Source organism: Schistocerca cancellata, chromosome 1 (assembly GCF_023864275.1).
Source record: "Schistocerca cancellata isolate TAMUIC-IGC-003103 chromosome 1, iqSchCanc2.1, whole genome shotgun sequence".
In the NCBI taxonomy this organism is placed as follows: Eukaryota; Metazoa; Arthropoda; class Insecta; order Orthoptera; family Acrididae; genus Schistocerca; species Schistocerca cancellata.
In genome coordinates, this window is record NC_064626.1 from 987,947,055 (window position 1) to 987,963,609 (window position 16,555).

At 36.5% G+C, this 16,555-nt stretch overlaps 1 protein-coding gene across 1 annotated transcript in view; it reads right to left on the bottom strand.

Moving 5' to 3' along the window:
- LOC126120331 (cilia- and flagella-associated protein 57-like) overlaps positions 1–16,555 on the bottom strand; it is a 294,506-nt gene that overhangs the window by 234,742 nt on the left and 43,209 nt on the right. The window contains exons 5-6 of the mRNA XM_049915076.1: positions 2,037–2,364; positions 1,759–1,963 (exon numbers count right to left, since the gene is read on the bottom strand). Coding sequence (XP_049771033.1) covers positions 1,759–1,963; positions 2,037–2,364 — 533 coding nt within the window. The remainder of the gene's footprint in view (positions 1–1,758; positions 1,964–2,036; positions 2,365–16,555) is intronic.

Below are 16,555 nucleotides of genomic sequence, written 5' to 3' on the forward strand. Positions count from 1 at the left end.
ACGGAAATCAACAAATGATGAATTTATGTAGAAATATGTTATAAGACTGATGACTATCTATGAACAATATGCACCTGATATAGCTGATTAACACAGTTGTTATTCATCCCTGGACTTCCCACAGTTTTAATATAACAAAAATGTTTATATTATGCTTGTAAGTAAGTTCATTATGCTGTATATAAATGAATATCTTCAGAAGGTATATATCTATGCATGAATTTAGCTTCATTGTGACTTACATAACTGAATATCTCAAAAAAATTATATATTTATGCATGTATACAACTTCTATATTTCCTCTAGCTCTATGTGTAACAGTACAGAAGATTTCTGGAATCAATAAAAATTAAATCAGAACATAAAATAAGGGTAACAGAATGTAGTCAAATTAAATCAGATAATTCTAAGGGAATTAGATTACGAAATGACACACTAAAAGTCATATATGTGCTTTTTGATTCAAGCACTGAAAATAACTGCCAACTGCTAATGTAGAGACAATATAAAATGATACTCCTTTCAGAAGCGCAGCTGGATCTACAAGTCATGTTTCCCAAGAAGAGTACTGCAATACAAAATGTGGACTGGCCATACCAAGAAAAGCAGTTCTGAAAAGGAGAAATTTATCAATTTAAGGTGAAGGAAGTCTTTCTTGAAGGCATTTGTCTGGATGCACACTTGTACATGAGAGAGACATTAACAATAAACAGTCCAGACAAGAGAGTAGAAGCTATTGAAATGTGCTATAGATGGTTTTCAATGAGCTACCGCAAGAACTCAAAAATCTTAGCGGTAATCCACGTGCTTTCAAACTGAAACTGAAGTTTCCTCATGGGTCATTCCTTCTATTCTGTCGAGGAGTTCCTTTTTTTTATTGGTTCATAAACATTTTATTTTATCTGTTATTACTTTTATGTTGTAATTTCATTCACTGACAGATTCCATGACCTTGGAGATTTGCTCCTCAATTTGGTTCTAAGGAACTAGATATGTAAAATAAAATAAATAAATGAATACTGAAGATTATGTGGGTACATCAAATAAGTAGTGAGGAGATACTGAATGGAACTGCAGAAAAAAGAAGTATGGCACAACCTGATAAAAGAAGGCATCAATTGATGGAGTATGTCTTGAGACATGAGGGAATCACCAATTTGATAATGGAGGGAAATGTGGGAGATAAATACTGTAGAGGGGGACCAAGGCTTGACTACAGTAAGCAGGTCCAAATGGACGTAGGCTGCAGTAGTTATGTTGAAATGAAGATGCTTGCACAGGATATATTAGTGTGGAGAGTTGTATCAAACTAATCTTTGGACTGAAGACCACAATAAACAACAATAACAAAAATTTAATGAAACCATAAAATTTATGTGTGACCTTACATGGGTGAACATGCCACTATATTATCGTGTCTATCACTTGCCACTGGATTACTCCTTTTTCTGTAGAACCACTGTACACAGTTTTCTTTATGACATTATCGTACTTGTTAGTGGATTGTTTGCCACTGTTTCTAGCCTCATTGGTGGGGCCCACTATTAGTACCCATAGGCGGTAGATTTTTTTTTCTGGCTGACCTTAATGTCACTGGTTAGCCCCAACTACCTCTGGACACCTATACACACCAACATATCTTGTGACCACTATAACCCCTGAGTGAGCTGTGATGCTATCTAATCTCACACACAAGACAATAATCTATCATATGTACCTGGAAAATTTTGGAAGTGAGAAAGCAAAGAATTTTTTTACCTGTTGGATGTAGTGCTACACAATATATTTCTTCTTGGTACTGTTTTATTAGTTCCTGTTTTTCAGTTTGGTAGTTCCATATCCTAACAGTTCTGTCAGTTTCACCACAGGTCATGAATATGGGTTTCCATGGACATGAAGTCAGACTTGTGATAGGGCCATGGTGCAACTGTTCACCCAACAGACTAAATGTTTTTGTTGTCCCCTGAAAAGATAATGCAGTTTATAAATGAGGTGCAATATATTTCAGCATCTGATGTTCTGAAAAACACTTTTACCTGGACACCGTCTGATTCCCACAATTGTGCTGTATATATTTGTGAGCAATTTGTTGTAGCAAGAAGTTGATTGCCTTTGATGTCAACATTTAAGTTCTGAATGTAGTTGAGATCAAGGAGTCTGTCAGAAAAGTCAGGTTTTGGAATCACAATTATATTTATTTTCTCATATATGTAACTAGATTTCTTCTCAAAAAGATGGACTGCTCCCATTCCACATGAAAAGGCAAAACCTCTTGGGAACACTTCTATATCATGCACCTCAATGCTTAGGCATGATGAATCCTTATCAACTGCAGTTATATTTGAGGAGGAGGAAGTTGCACTTCTGGAATCCCAGAAAAAAATACATTCAGAAAACTGTCAATTAACAACTGAAACGCAACAGTCCACTTGTAATGAATGAAATTTATTATAAAATATGAACTGTTTTGTATTGTGTGCTTCAATTTTTGTTATGACACAGTTCAAACTATGACATTTGTTTTATTGTTCATTTCTTTATTCGTGTTTCATAGGAATGTTGTACAGGGTGTGGCAAATAAAAGTAGCCTGAATGAGTGGATATGTTTGTCAGCATTAATAGAGGAGGAAAAGACTTCCAACTACTTCCAACAGGATGGAGCAACTGACCATACAGCCACCTGAATCTTGGAGCACATTCATACGGTCTTCACACTTGACAGTTGTTAACTGAGGTCAATCTGGTTGCAGCCCTAGCTGGCCACCCAGGTCACCTGATCTGTCAGTGTGTGGCAAAGCAAGCTGGGATAATTTTAATTCCGCTCTTGTTTTGCCATTTGCCTACTTAAATTCATTTTTGCACTTTGAACTAACTACCATTAACATATGTGAGCACAATTTGCATTTTCATAATAGAGAAAGGTTGGCCATCAATTTTAAAGAAAATAGCACCAGATCTAATTTTGTGCTTAGTTTTATGTATGTAATTGATTTTATAATTTATTCTGATTATTCCTGGTTAGTATCTTTCATTATTGGGCAAAATCAGTAATTGTTTCGTAAATTAAATTCTATTGTTGACATATAAACAAATGTAAATTCTGCACTAAGTATAAATATTTGGAGGAACAACTAACAGTAATTTTAAAGGATCTGTTTGGATCTATTCAAAAACATGTTAGCAAAGTCAGCACTTAATTAATTCCAAAGTAATTAACAGTTTTGTCAAAAGTATTGTTTGCATAACTATATATGTTAATGTCATGATTTAAAAAAATAATTTGGCTTAACCCTTACAGAAGAAGAAACTGTTAAAAAGACACAATTTTTCAATGTATGAGAGGCATTTGGAAAGTCCGTGCAAAAATAAAAACTACTTACATGTTTGGGGTGAACCTTTTTTATTTTTCAATGTAGTCTCCTTTCAGGCTTTACACTTTGTCTAACCTTTCAGACTTATACACTTTGTCCAATGCTGTTCTAATTTGTTGATCCCTTCCGAATAATAGGAATTGTCCAAGTCTGCAAAATAACTATTAGTTGCTGCAATCACCTCCTTTTTTGAATAAAATCTTTGTCCCGCCAGCCATTTCTTCAAATTAGGGAACGAACAGTAGTCCGAGGGAGCAAAGTCTGGAGAATAGGGGGGATGTGAAATGAGTTGGAATCCTATTTCCATTAATTTTGTGACCACAACTGCTGAGGTGTGTGCTGGTGCATTGTCGGGATGGAAAAGGAATTTTTTGTGGTCAAATCACCGGAGTTTTTCTTGCAGCTCAGTTTTCAAATGGTCCAAGAACTATGAATAATATTCACCTGTAACAGTTTTACCCTTTTTCAGATAGTCAATGAGGATAATCCCTTGCAAATCCTAAAAGACAGTTGCCATAACCTTTCCAGCCGAAGAAATGGTCTTCGTCTATTTTGGTGCGGATTCTCCCTTGGTAACCCATTGTTTAGGTTGCTGTTTGGTCTCAGTAGTATAGTAACGTATTCATGTTTCATCCACAGTGACGAAACAATGCTTAAAGTCCTGCGAATTCTTCCTGAACAGCTGCAAGCCATCCTTGCAACACTTCACACTATTCCGTTTTTGGTCAAGCGTGAGCAATCACGGAACCCATCTTGCAGATAGCTTTCTCATGTCCAAATGTTTATGCAAAATGTTATGTACATGTTCATTCAAGATGCCAAGAGCACTAGTAATCTCATGCATCTTAACTCCTCCTTCATCCATCACCATATCATGGATTTTATCAATGATTTCTGGAGTCGTAACCTCCACAGGGTTTCCAGAATGTTCACCATCACTTGTGCTCATATGGCCACTCCAAAGAAATTTTGAAACCACTTATAAACTGTTATAATCGAAAGTTCGGAGTCACCGCAATGTTTGTCAAGTTTCTCTTTAGTCTCCTGAGGCGTTTTGCGTTTCATAAAGTAATGTTTGGTGACCACACGAAATTCTTTTTCGTCCATTTTTTGACAATCACTTGGCTTCCTTGATTCACATGAATGCCAAACACAAAGAAATAGACCAATATGGCTGAAACTTGGTGTGCTTCTTTCCAAAGATGCTACTAACTAAACATGACCTTGATACGCGTCAGTGGTGCCATCTCTTGGGCTTTGCACAGACTTTTCAAATGCCCCTCGTATTCAGTTGATTTAATGAGTTAAGTTTTAATTGTAATTTCTGTAAATTAAACTTCAAACAATGTGAAGTTTCAGTGCCTATTATTGCGAGGATATGTAAAGGCCCAATTTTTGGTCATGAGTCTGTCAGTCCACGGCCAAGTTTCAGACGAGAAACCTGTGTTGATTAAAACTACAACAATGCTTCAACTTAATCATGAAATAAGTGTTACACAGTTAGGCCATGTGTTAAAACAGTGACAATGTCTGCTCCATAAGTACCTGATTATTCTTCAAGAACTCTGGACTTTGTGGTTAGGCTTTTACTGCTAGTAGATGTTCAACAGGAAACTATTGTAGCAGTATGTGGAGGCTTGCCTGGTAACTATTAATGAGGCTTATCAAAATTTAAACAATAGTGCACTGGCCATATATAAATGTGTATATGGGGGGGGGGGGGGGGGGTTGTGAAAAGTGAAAGAAAAAGACAGTGAAACGCAACTGAGCATCTGTCGGCTACATTATTTACCGTACTCAATGTCCAAATTACAAAGCCCATTTTTCAACCAGTGTAGCAACACAGTACATCGACACCGAGGACAATAAGTGAAGAAATAAACAAATGCAGGTGGAACCGCTACATGTGGTGCCCTTGCGGGCGAGGAATATTATACATAGGCACAATAGACAAGGACTTGTGAACTTTGAAAAGTGAAATCAACATTGCTTTACAACAAAGAAGGTGGAGCAGCCAATCAGTGAGCGAGTTCTATGGAAGCAGCCACTGAGTACAGGAGAAGCCAATCAGCATGCATGTGGACACAGCTGACCGGGATAAACAAGACGCTTTGCCCAGAGAATTACAACACACAGCAGACAAAAAATCGATATGACAACTGCAGCAACAGCAGCAGCAGAACAGCAGAAGACGTGTAATTAAAAACAAGGTAATTCATTGCAAAAGCTGTTTTGTATTAAGTGATACATAATGAGTGACCTTAACAAACAAGACAGAGTGACTGAGGACAAAGCTGTAGAGGTTAAGTTGTTAAATGAACAGGAGGACGTAAGTGCGACTGCTTCTGTAGCTGAATATATATCAGACATGGATGTAACTTTGAAGGATGGGGATGAAAGTCTTATTGTAAAGACTGAAATGGACAAAAACAGTACTGATGTGGATAAGATCATTAAAGTTAAGGAGAAACCTAGTAGCGAAACTTAGCAAGTGAAAAAGTTTCTGGCAGACGAAAATTGGGTAGAAATGCTAAGGTATATTATGAATAATATGAATACAAAAGAAGAACTGAGATGGCTAGCTTAAAACATGAACTGAAGAAAGAAATTAAAAAGAAAATTAAGGTAGTTAGTGCTAATCTTTCAGAATTAAATAAGAAGTTTAATGTAGTAGTTAAAGACTGTGATAACACTAATGAGAACTTAGCATTGAGTAGTAAATGTGTAGAAGAGAGAGAGAAACTTTGTGATGACAGTAGTAGGAAGACGGAGGTTTTCGAGAAACAATACGCTGAAAATACAGTCAAAGTTGAGAACCACATCGATCAGATTAAAAATTATTCAGAAACAGATAGAAAACAAGGGTGCAGTAGTGGTAGAGGAAAAACTGGAAAAAGTAAATGAAATTGAAGATTCAAAATTGACTGAAATAGAGAAAAAAGTGGAAGAGGTACCAAATCTAGAGCATAGTGTAAGTGAAAGTGTTTCTAATTCTGACTGTAAGTGTAATGATGACAGCAATGACAAATCCAATAGTGATTTGAATCTATAATTAATGATGAGTGCAATGTGTTAAGTAAAGAAAAGATTGAGGATTTCTTGTATGAACAAGAACACATGGTAAGTAAAATGGAAATGTGGCACCCTGTAGTAACAGAAAGTGTACAATGTATACACGTTAAGTGTTTACTGGACAGTGGTAGTGATTTGAATGACATCTCACAAGCATTTTTTGAATCTATTAAGGGCATAATAGTGATGCCTGTTTCTGAAATAAAAATTGTTGGTGCTATTGGTAAGCTATTAAGAAGTGTGAAACGAGATATATTATCAACTGTGAAATTGACAAAACAGCTGTTGAAATACAGTTTATTGGTAATTCAAAATCTCAGCATTGACGTAATATGTGAGACTAATTTCTTGTGTAAATAGCAAGTCAAGTAGGGGGTTCAACATTCTGTTTTGTATTCATTATGTGGCAATAATCCTTACCCCCAGCTGTCTGTCACAATTTTCATATTTCCTGAGGCAGTCAGACTCTTCTCCTATCCTATCTGTAGTTTATAAGTAAATCAGAAACACTCTCTTCGACTTTCATGTAATTTTGTACCATAGCGTAGATAAAAATAAAAATGTCGTGTGACTAGGGCCTGCTGCGAGGTAGACCATTCGCTGGGTGCAAGTCTTTCGATTTGACGCCACTTTGGCAACTTGCACATCAATGGGGATGAAATAATGATGATTAAGACAACACAACACCCAGTCCCCGAGCGGAGAAAAATCTCCAACCCAGCCGGGAATCACACCTGAGCACTTAGGATTGACATTCCGTCGCACCGACCACTCTGCCACCGGGGGCGGACATAGAATAGATTATGTTGTGTTAGCTATTAGTAACAAATCATAAGAGGATGGAACAAAATAAAGTGGTACCATGATTAAAGAATTTATGTCAAACAAGAAGGTAATGTACAGAGAAAATGAAAGGTGTCATCTGAAGGAATCAGCTCATTGGTGTAGCAGCAAAGGCAATATGCAGGATAAACTATCTTGAATACAAGATATTAATATTAATTGTGGTATAATAGAAGGGTCTGTGTTCAGTGCAATCAGTATATGTGAGGTAACTATCTATCTGTGTCATGGTACAGTCTTTTCTAACATTAAGGAATTACAACTTTAGGCATAGTTGCCTGGAGTAATGTGTGTGAAATGTATGAGCAAGACCTGTATCTATATCGCCCTTCAGGCTAGAATACAGTGAAATAATAGTTTTTCTGAGTGATAATTTTATCTGATGAGTAATGAGAGTTAAATTTGTCTTAGCATAAGGATCTGTTACTGTGGAGTGTTTTTCTGTAGAATCAATTTTGCATTAGATAAGCAGAGCATATGGTTACTTACTAGATAATGAAGCGATAAGGAAATAATAATAAAATAATGAATAATTGTAGGGATATTAATGGTTAGGGAGCCTGTCTCTGTGGCAGGGATATTTTTTGAGAATGCACTCCACTAGCTAACAAGGTAAGTAATGTAAGTATAATAATGGAGCTGACAGACATGAATAATGAAAACTAAGTAATTCATGACACTACAGCTGGGAATAAGAGTTTAACAGAAAGAGTAATATTTTAGTGAGGTGCAAGAAATATAATACTAAGTCATCAGATCAATCGGTTATCTGAAAACTTCTATTTGTGTTCTGAGGAATTATGAGCTTAAAATGGTGATACTGGAACAAAGAACAATAAGTTTTCTGAGTAACTGATAACAGTGGTGTGAGACTGATGTGAATATTCTGACAAGTCAACTATTTGGTAACATATTGTGATGAATTAATTTTCTGGTTGAATGAAAGTAGACCTCAGAGTTGACTGGAGAATTAGAGCAATGATTTGGCACAACTTCAATCCCCTTAATTTTGATTTGGGTAGTTATTAAGTTGTGTAATGACTCTATTCTTTTTTCATGATTAGTAAATCTATACTACTGCACCTATTGAGTTTTTGCTAGAGGTAATGCACATATTGAGTTTTTGCTATTTTGTAAGTGAGAAAGAAACAAAAGTCTTTCAAGTTTAACCAGTTTCAAACAGTTATGACTTTGAGTAATGTTTTGTAGTGTAATGTGCACTTGATTTAAATTTTTATTAGTCCACACCTTTTGTACTGTAGTCAAATTTAGTACTAATTATTGTAATGTTATAACAACTATGAAATGTATTTATATATGATGTATGACTATCATTTGCCATTAGTGTTAAATATTTTTTTTTTCTTAGACTTAAGTTAGAAGTGCACTAAAGTAGAATATTTTGTCTGATTTTTTTCATGTACTGTGGCGGAGGAGAACCACCTCCAAGGGAACTAATCGTGGTGCATTTCCTTGCTAACTGCCACTTGGACCTGTTGAAGGCGTGGGCAGCTTGGTGAGAAAGCGTGTAAGAGCTCATCGAAAAAATGAAACTGCTTTTGAGAATTACTAAACACTGAGCAAGTGAATTTTTTTTGTCTAAACACGAACTGCAATGTGCTGTGTAATTTAAATTTTGATACCCAAGAGGATTAATTTTTTGGGTTAAGCAAGACAGGACTTGCATAAAATGGTATGTATCTTTAAATATAATCTTCACTTACCCAAAAAGGACATCACTTATGATGAATATCCCTAATGTTTTGATAAAAGCAGAGGTTGAAAATACCGCTTCAGTTGTAAATTTCTTTATTTTCACAGGACCGGTTTTGGACTGCTATAAGCTCATCATGAGCGCAGTCCCTGTTCTGTGCTCATAGGCACCACACCACACCTGGTACACGCAGCGCTCAGGGACCACAGCACAGCTACAACAGTCCAAAACTGGGCGTGTGAAAATAAAGAAATTTACAACTGGAGTGGTATTTTCAACCTATGCTAAAATGCTCAGTTGCGAATGTTCTTCCAACAGGATTGTTTGTTTTGATAAAAGTATAATTTGTGGATCTATAGTGACATTGTACAATACACTGTATATAATTATTTTGTATGAGGATTTTCATATGGCCAGTTCACATAAGTATAAATTTGAAAAAACATATATACTGTAGTTTTTGATAGGATTTATTATGTAATATTTTTTGTGTGGATTTTAAACCCAATTTCTGGTGTCACTTGTGGTCACTGAACTGCCAATTTAGCTATTAGCAATATCTATCTGGTCAATCCAATGAGGGGGTGATGTGACAAAGCAAGCTGGGATAATTACAATTCCCCTCTTGTTTTGCCATCTGCCTCCTTAAATTCATTTTTTTCACTTTGAACTAATTACCATTAACAAATGTGAGCATAATTTGCATTTTCATAATAGAGAAAGGTTGGCCATCAGTTTTAAAGAATATAACACTAGACCTAATTTTGTGCTTAGTTTTATGTATGTAATTGATTTTCTAATTTATTCTGATTATTCCTAGTTAGTATCTTTCATTACAGGGCAAAATCAGTAATTGTTTCGTAACTTAAATTCTATTGTTGACATATAAACAAATGTAGATTCTGCACTAAGTATAAACATTTGGCAGAACAACTAATAGTAATTTTAAAGGATCTGTTTGGATCTATTCAAAAAAACATGTTAGCAATGCCAACCCTTAATTAATTCCAAAGTAATTAACAGTTTTGTCAAAAGTATTGTTTGCATAAATATATATGTTAATTTCCTGATTTAAACAAATAATTCGGCTTAACCCGTACAGAAGAAGAAACTGTTAAGAAGAGGCAATTTTACATTGTAGTCAGTTAATTTAATTAGTTAAATTTTAACTGTAATTTCTGTAAATTACACTTCAAAGAATGTGTAGTTTTGGCATCTATTATTGCGAGGATATGTAAGGGTCCAATTTTTGGTCACGAGTCAGTCAGTCCACAGCCAAGTTTCAGATGAGAAACCTGTGTTGATTAGAACTACAACAATGCTTCAACTTAACCATGAAATGAGTGTTACACAGTTAGGCCGTGTGTTAAAACAGTGACAGTGTCCACTCCATACATACCTGACTATTCTTCAAGAACAGTGAACTTTGTGGTTAGGCTTCTAATGCTCACACATGTTCAATGGGAAACTACTGTAGCAGTGTGTGGAAGTTTGCCTGGTAACTATTAATGAGGCTTATTGAAAGTTAAACAATAGTGCGCTGGCCATATATAAATGTGTACATGGGGGCTTGTGAAAAGTGAAAGAAAAAGACAGTGAAACGCAACTGATCATCTGTTGGCTACATTATTTGCCATAGTCGATGTTCAAATTACAAAGCCCATTTTTCAGCCAGTGTAGCAATGCAGTACATCGGCACTGAGGACAACAAGCGAAGAAATAAACAAATGTAGGTGGAACCACTACGAGTGTGTGATTAGTTAGTGTGAGGAGACCTCAAGTCTAAGGTGTATCATGACAACCCTGATAGGCTTCTAGAACTGCGGCAGAACATTTTGGATGAGATTGCAACAAATTTCAGCGGTCCAGCTTCAATCCGCCTTCAACAGCTTGTTGGCCAGGGCCCAAAGTGCCAAGAGATGAATGGTGGTCACTTTCAACATCTGAAATAATTAGGTTAATGCTGTGTTTCCTTTCCTCTGCTGTGTCTCTTTGCACCCTGGAACTCTGTTCTCCAGGCCACTTTTATTTACCCCACCCTCTATTTCACATACAACTTATCAACGTGAAACAAAACAAACTATTAAAAACAGACTGTACTGATACAAACATTGCTGATATACTCATAAAATGAAAAATATGTCATGCTCTCCTTAAAATCATTAATGAAGTGAATTAGGAATTGCCATAAGAAGGAATAATTTGAATAATCATTTCAAACATGCTTATTCATATATCCACTTTGCTTTGTATAATACCTAATAGTGGATGTTAATATGGAGTGCGTCCATCCTCTGCCTTTATGATGGTTTGAACTCTGCTGCAGAAACTTTCAATAAGGTGCCTGAATGAAATAAAATATGTTCATACCCTGTTACATTTAGTGTTTCCTTAAGTGCAATAACATCTAAGACTAGTCAATGTTTGAAGTCACTGGTCTCTCTGATCAACTCATTCTGCTGTCTCTGGATCTGTACTGACATTACAATTCATCACCTTTTTTTTATACTGGCAGGTCCACCTCTCATGACATCTAGTGGACAATTCTGTATTACGTATGGGTGTCTGGATACTTTTGACAAACAACAGTTTTAACATATCTGTGTGACAGAATTCAAAATAGAGAAACAATTTGATAATATAAACAGCAAAGAAAAGTTGTTATTTTTTCTCATGCACTCAGGATGGCAGATCTTTGTACCTCACATGGCATCCTTTAGAATTCTCCCTAATGAAAAAAAAAATCAAGAAAATAACAATCTATTTAATCAAAAATGTTAATTGTATTCAACAGAAAAAGTCAGATCCAAATATGGCACCTCAGAATGAGACCAGCCATATGATCCCAAAGCAATGTTTCTTGTTTCATTCCTGAGTTTTATTAAACAGAGCAAATACTATCTCACAATGTAACCCCTGTTGTCACATTTCTTTAAATTTGCATAACGTGATATGCAAATTTGCACTGTATCTCCTTATCTAGTGGGACTGGAATGTAAGAAAACAATGGTAATCACTGGGATTACTTTTTAGGTGCATGCAGTTGTTATGACACTTTAGAAAAAGATGCAATAGAATAAAACTTAATAAACATTGCTTGATACAGAGCCTTTAGAGCTGTCACAAATGTACAAATTAAATGAAGGTTAGAAATGTGAGTATAGTGGGCTCAGCTCATGGGTCACTCCGCACCTCTCCTGTGGCAAAGTCACGAATGAGCAACACTGGTAAGACCACACTTTCCAGCAGACAATACATAGCCAGCCACTACAGCATGAGGACCAGACTGCATATAGTTGTTAGACCTGTTTTATGTAGAATAACTAGCAGTATGATAATACAGTAGTATATTATATGATTGTAGTCATCTTGTTGTAAAGGTCAATAAAGAGTCATATCTTCAAATGAAGTGCACGGTTTATTTAGTACCTACAAAGTGGTGAAACTGATAAAAGTGTAATGGAACAGTTACAACACCAGTTAGATCAGTAGCACACCTTCTTTATGAGCACAGCTGAAAAATTGGTCAAAAATAATCCTAACACAAACTACCAACCAGCAAACCAAAAATATCACACATGTGCAGTGTCAATTTTCATTACCAAAGCCACTGAAAATGATGTTGCAAAAGCCCTCAGAGAGATAAAAAATTCATATTCAGCTGGAATTGACGGTAGCCCAGCAGATGTCATCAAAAATTGTGTTCTCACAATTGCTGAACCATTAACTCACCTCTGTGACTGTTCTTTCCATGCAGGTACTTTCCCTGAAGCTCTGAAACTTTCTAAAGTAATTCCTATCTTCAAAAAAGATGATAAGAAAGATATGAATACCTACAGTCTTATCTCAATCTCATCCTGCTTTTCTAAAGTTTTTGAAAAAATAATGTACAAAAAACTGATGGACTTCATTGGAAAAAAAAGATTACTTCAACATGGGATGGTTTCAGAAGTAACAAATCTACTGAAATTGCAGTATATGATTCATAAATACACTATTAGATCTTTTAGATAAAAAACAACCCATAACAGGCATATTTCTGGATCTGTCAAAGGCTTTTCACATTGTTGACCACAAAATATTACTGGAAAAAATACAACACTATGGTATCAGAGGAATTGCAAACAATTGGATTGCTTCATTCCCAACCTATCGAATGCAGAGAGCCAGCATGAAATACACTAACAGACAAACCAACTCAATAACCGAAATCCTATCGAGTAATAAAACTGTAAAGCCAGGTGTAGAACAGGGCTCAGTATTGGGACCTCTACTTTTCCTCCTGTCTATTAATGAATGTAGATGCACACAAAACAATAATATCTGCTGATGACACAACTGTACTCCTCAAATGGGAGAATACAGAGGCTGTGCAGAAAGCTGTGAACTTGGCCACTGAACAACTCAGCTACTGGGCTAAAATCAACAGATTAACTATCAACACCAAAAAGAACTTTCACACAACACAACACAACACAAAATGCAAATTCCTCTCAGCCACTTGTCACTGTAAATAATCAGCCAATAGATACTGACACTGTTTTCAAATTCCTGAGTCTGTGGGTTCAAGATAACCTGAAATAGAATACACACATGGGAAAGGTAAATGCCAGAATTAATACTGGCTGTTATGCATTGAGTGTACTGAAATCATGTGCCAGCCTGAAAACAGTTACATACAAGCCAACCTAAAATATGGTGTGATATTCTGGAGAAATTCTCCAACTGCCCTGAGCACATTCAAAATCCAGAAGAGAGCAATGAGGATTATTACTGGGAGCAAACCCAGAGACTCCTGCAAACCCATCTTCAGAAAGTTATAAATCCTTACAGTGCCTTGCCTATACATTCTCGAGACTCTTAAAATTTTTCAGAAACCACATAGTGCCAACTGACCCCACAGTTGTAAAAAATAATGAAATACATAAACACAACACCAGGAAAAACTCAAACCTGCATGTTTCATGTACAAACACTCAACTCTGTATAAAGGGAGGTTTCCATATGGGCCTCCAACTGTTCAACAATGTTCCCACTAGTATTAAGTCCATCGAAGACAACACAAAATTTAGCAATGCCGTGAAGTCATATTTATTGTGTCACTGTTTTTTCTCATAAATGAATACCTAGAACAGTAATCTTGCTAGTTATGTTAAACTGAAAACACTGAGCAGTGGAGTGAAGTAAACTTAACCAATCATTGCAATATAATACATTAGGATACTATATGTTAATATATGTTAACAATGTTAACTGATATTTTCCGACATCTGTAACACACTGTGCACCTTCAGATCACATGGAATAAATAAATAAATAACAATGGCAAGCTCTCACATACCATAACACTACCTCCTGCACAATCCACTGTTAGCACTACACATGATGGCAGGTAACATTCTCCAGGCACTTGCCAAACCCATACTCCATACACCATATTACCACAGGGTATACTGTGATTCATCACTGCAAATCACTTGTTTTCAGTCATCCACTGTCCACTGGCATCACTCTTTACACTGTCTAAAGTGTCACTTAGCACTGACTACACAAATGTGTGTCTTATGAGGAGCTGCTCAACTATTGCCCCTCCTTTATTTAACTCCCTACATACAGTCCTTGTGCTAGTTGGACTGCTGGTAGCACTTAAGAATTCCTTTTGCAGATTTCATGCTACTGTTTACAACCACCTTCCACATTGCATGATAGTCACTGCCCACCAAAACATGAAGCCTGCTTTAGCTGTGATTGTTCCTTCGCATTTCCACTTCACAATCACATTGCCAACAGTCAATTTGAGCAGCTTTAGAAATGTTTAAATGTCCCTGATTGATCAGTTACTCAGGTAACATCTAAGACTAGTCAATGTTTGAAGTCACTGGTCTCTCTGATCAACTCATTCTGCTGTCTCTGGATCTGTACTGACATTACAATTCATCACCTTTTTTTTATACTGGCAGGTCCACCTCTCATGACATCTAGTGGACAATTCTGTATTACGTATGGGTGTCTGGATACTTTTGACAAACAACAGTTTTAACATATCTGTGTGACAGAATTCAAAATAGAGAAACAATTTGATAATATAAACAGCAAAGAAAAGTTGTTATTTTTTCTCATGCACTCAGGATGGCAGATCTTTGTACCTCACATGGCATCCTTTAGAATTCTCCCTAATGAAAAAAAAAAATCAAGAAAATAACAATCTATTTAATCAAAAATGTTAATTGTATTCAACAGAAAAAGTCAGATCCAAATATGGCACCTCAGAATGAGACCAGCCATATGATCCCAAAGCAATGTTTCTTGTTTCATTCCTGAGTTTTATTAAACAGAGCAAATACTATCTCACAATGTAACCCCTGTTGTCACATTTCTTTAAATTTGCATAACGTGATATGCAAATTTGCACTGTATCTCCTTATCTAGTGGGACTGGAATGTAAGAAAACAATGGTAATCACTGGGATTACTTTTTAGGTGCATGCAGTTGTTATGACACTTTAGAAAAAGATGCAATAGAATAAAACTTAATAAACATTGCTTGATAACAGAGCCTTTAGAGCTGTCACAAATGTACAAATTAAATGAAGGTTAGAAATGTGAGTATAGTGGGCTCAGCTCATGGGTCACTCCGCACCTCTCCTGTGGCAAAGTCACGAATGAGCAACACTGGTAAGACCACACTTTCCAGCAGACAATACATAGCCAGCCACTACAGCATGAGGACCAGACTGCATATAGTTGTTAGACCTGTTTTATGTAAAATAACTAGCAGTATGATAATACAGTAGTATATTATATGATTGTAGTCATCTTGTTGTAAAGGTCAATAAAGAGTCATATCTTCAAATGAACTGATAAAAGTGTAATGGAACAGTTACAACACCAGTTAGATCAGTAGCAAAAGCAAACAGAACAACTACAGTAACAGCAACAACTTCATGACCGCTGCAGCAGCTACTGTGTGATCAACATTGGCAACACACGGAAGAGACGGCTGTACTATAACAGTGTCATCAGGTACTGCTATGAAAATGACAGGAAACAGAGAGACCACATAAGGCACAAGAGCCATGAAAATGAGAGTCCAGACAGCCTGGTATCGCATGACAGCCACCCATCAGCAGACAACACCAGCTTTGCCTCTACCCTGGACATCGATCAGTCTGCCTGTACCTGCCTGAAGCCATGAGTCTGATAAGTCTTAATATCTGCCATCACCCCCTGGCGCTGTCCGAACAGTGCAAGAGAATTGTGTAGCACTTAAAGCACCACCCTTCTGGACAGATAGTCCATCGCTGTGGATCACACACAATGAAAGCCATTTCATCGCCACTTGGATAATACAAGACTCCACCAAATAGCCATACTTGGTGGCAACACCAGGCAACTGTTTCACTAGCAAGGTTAGCAACATTATCAGAAACTTCCAGAGTATGAGTTACTAAAAGACAAGCTCATTCAGAGCCTTCTATCCCTAACAAGCAATGCATAGGGCAATTGTTGCACAGAGAGGAAGCTGGCAACAGGAAACCATCACAATTACTGTGAAG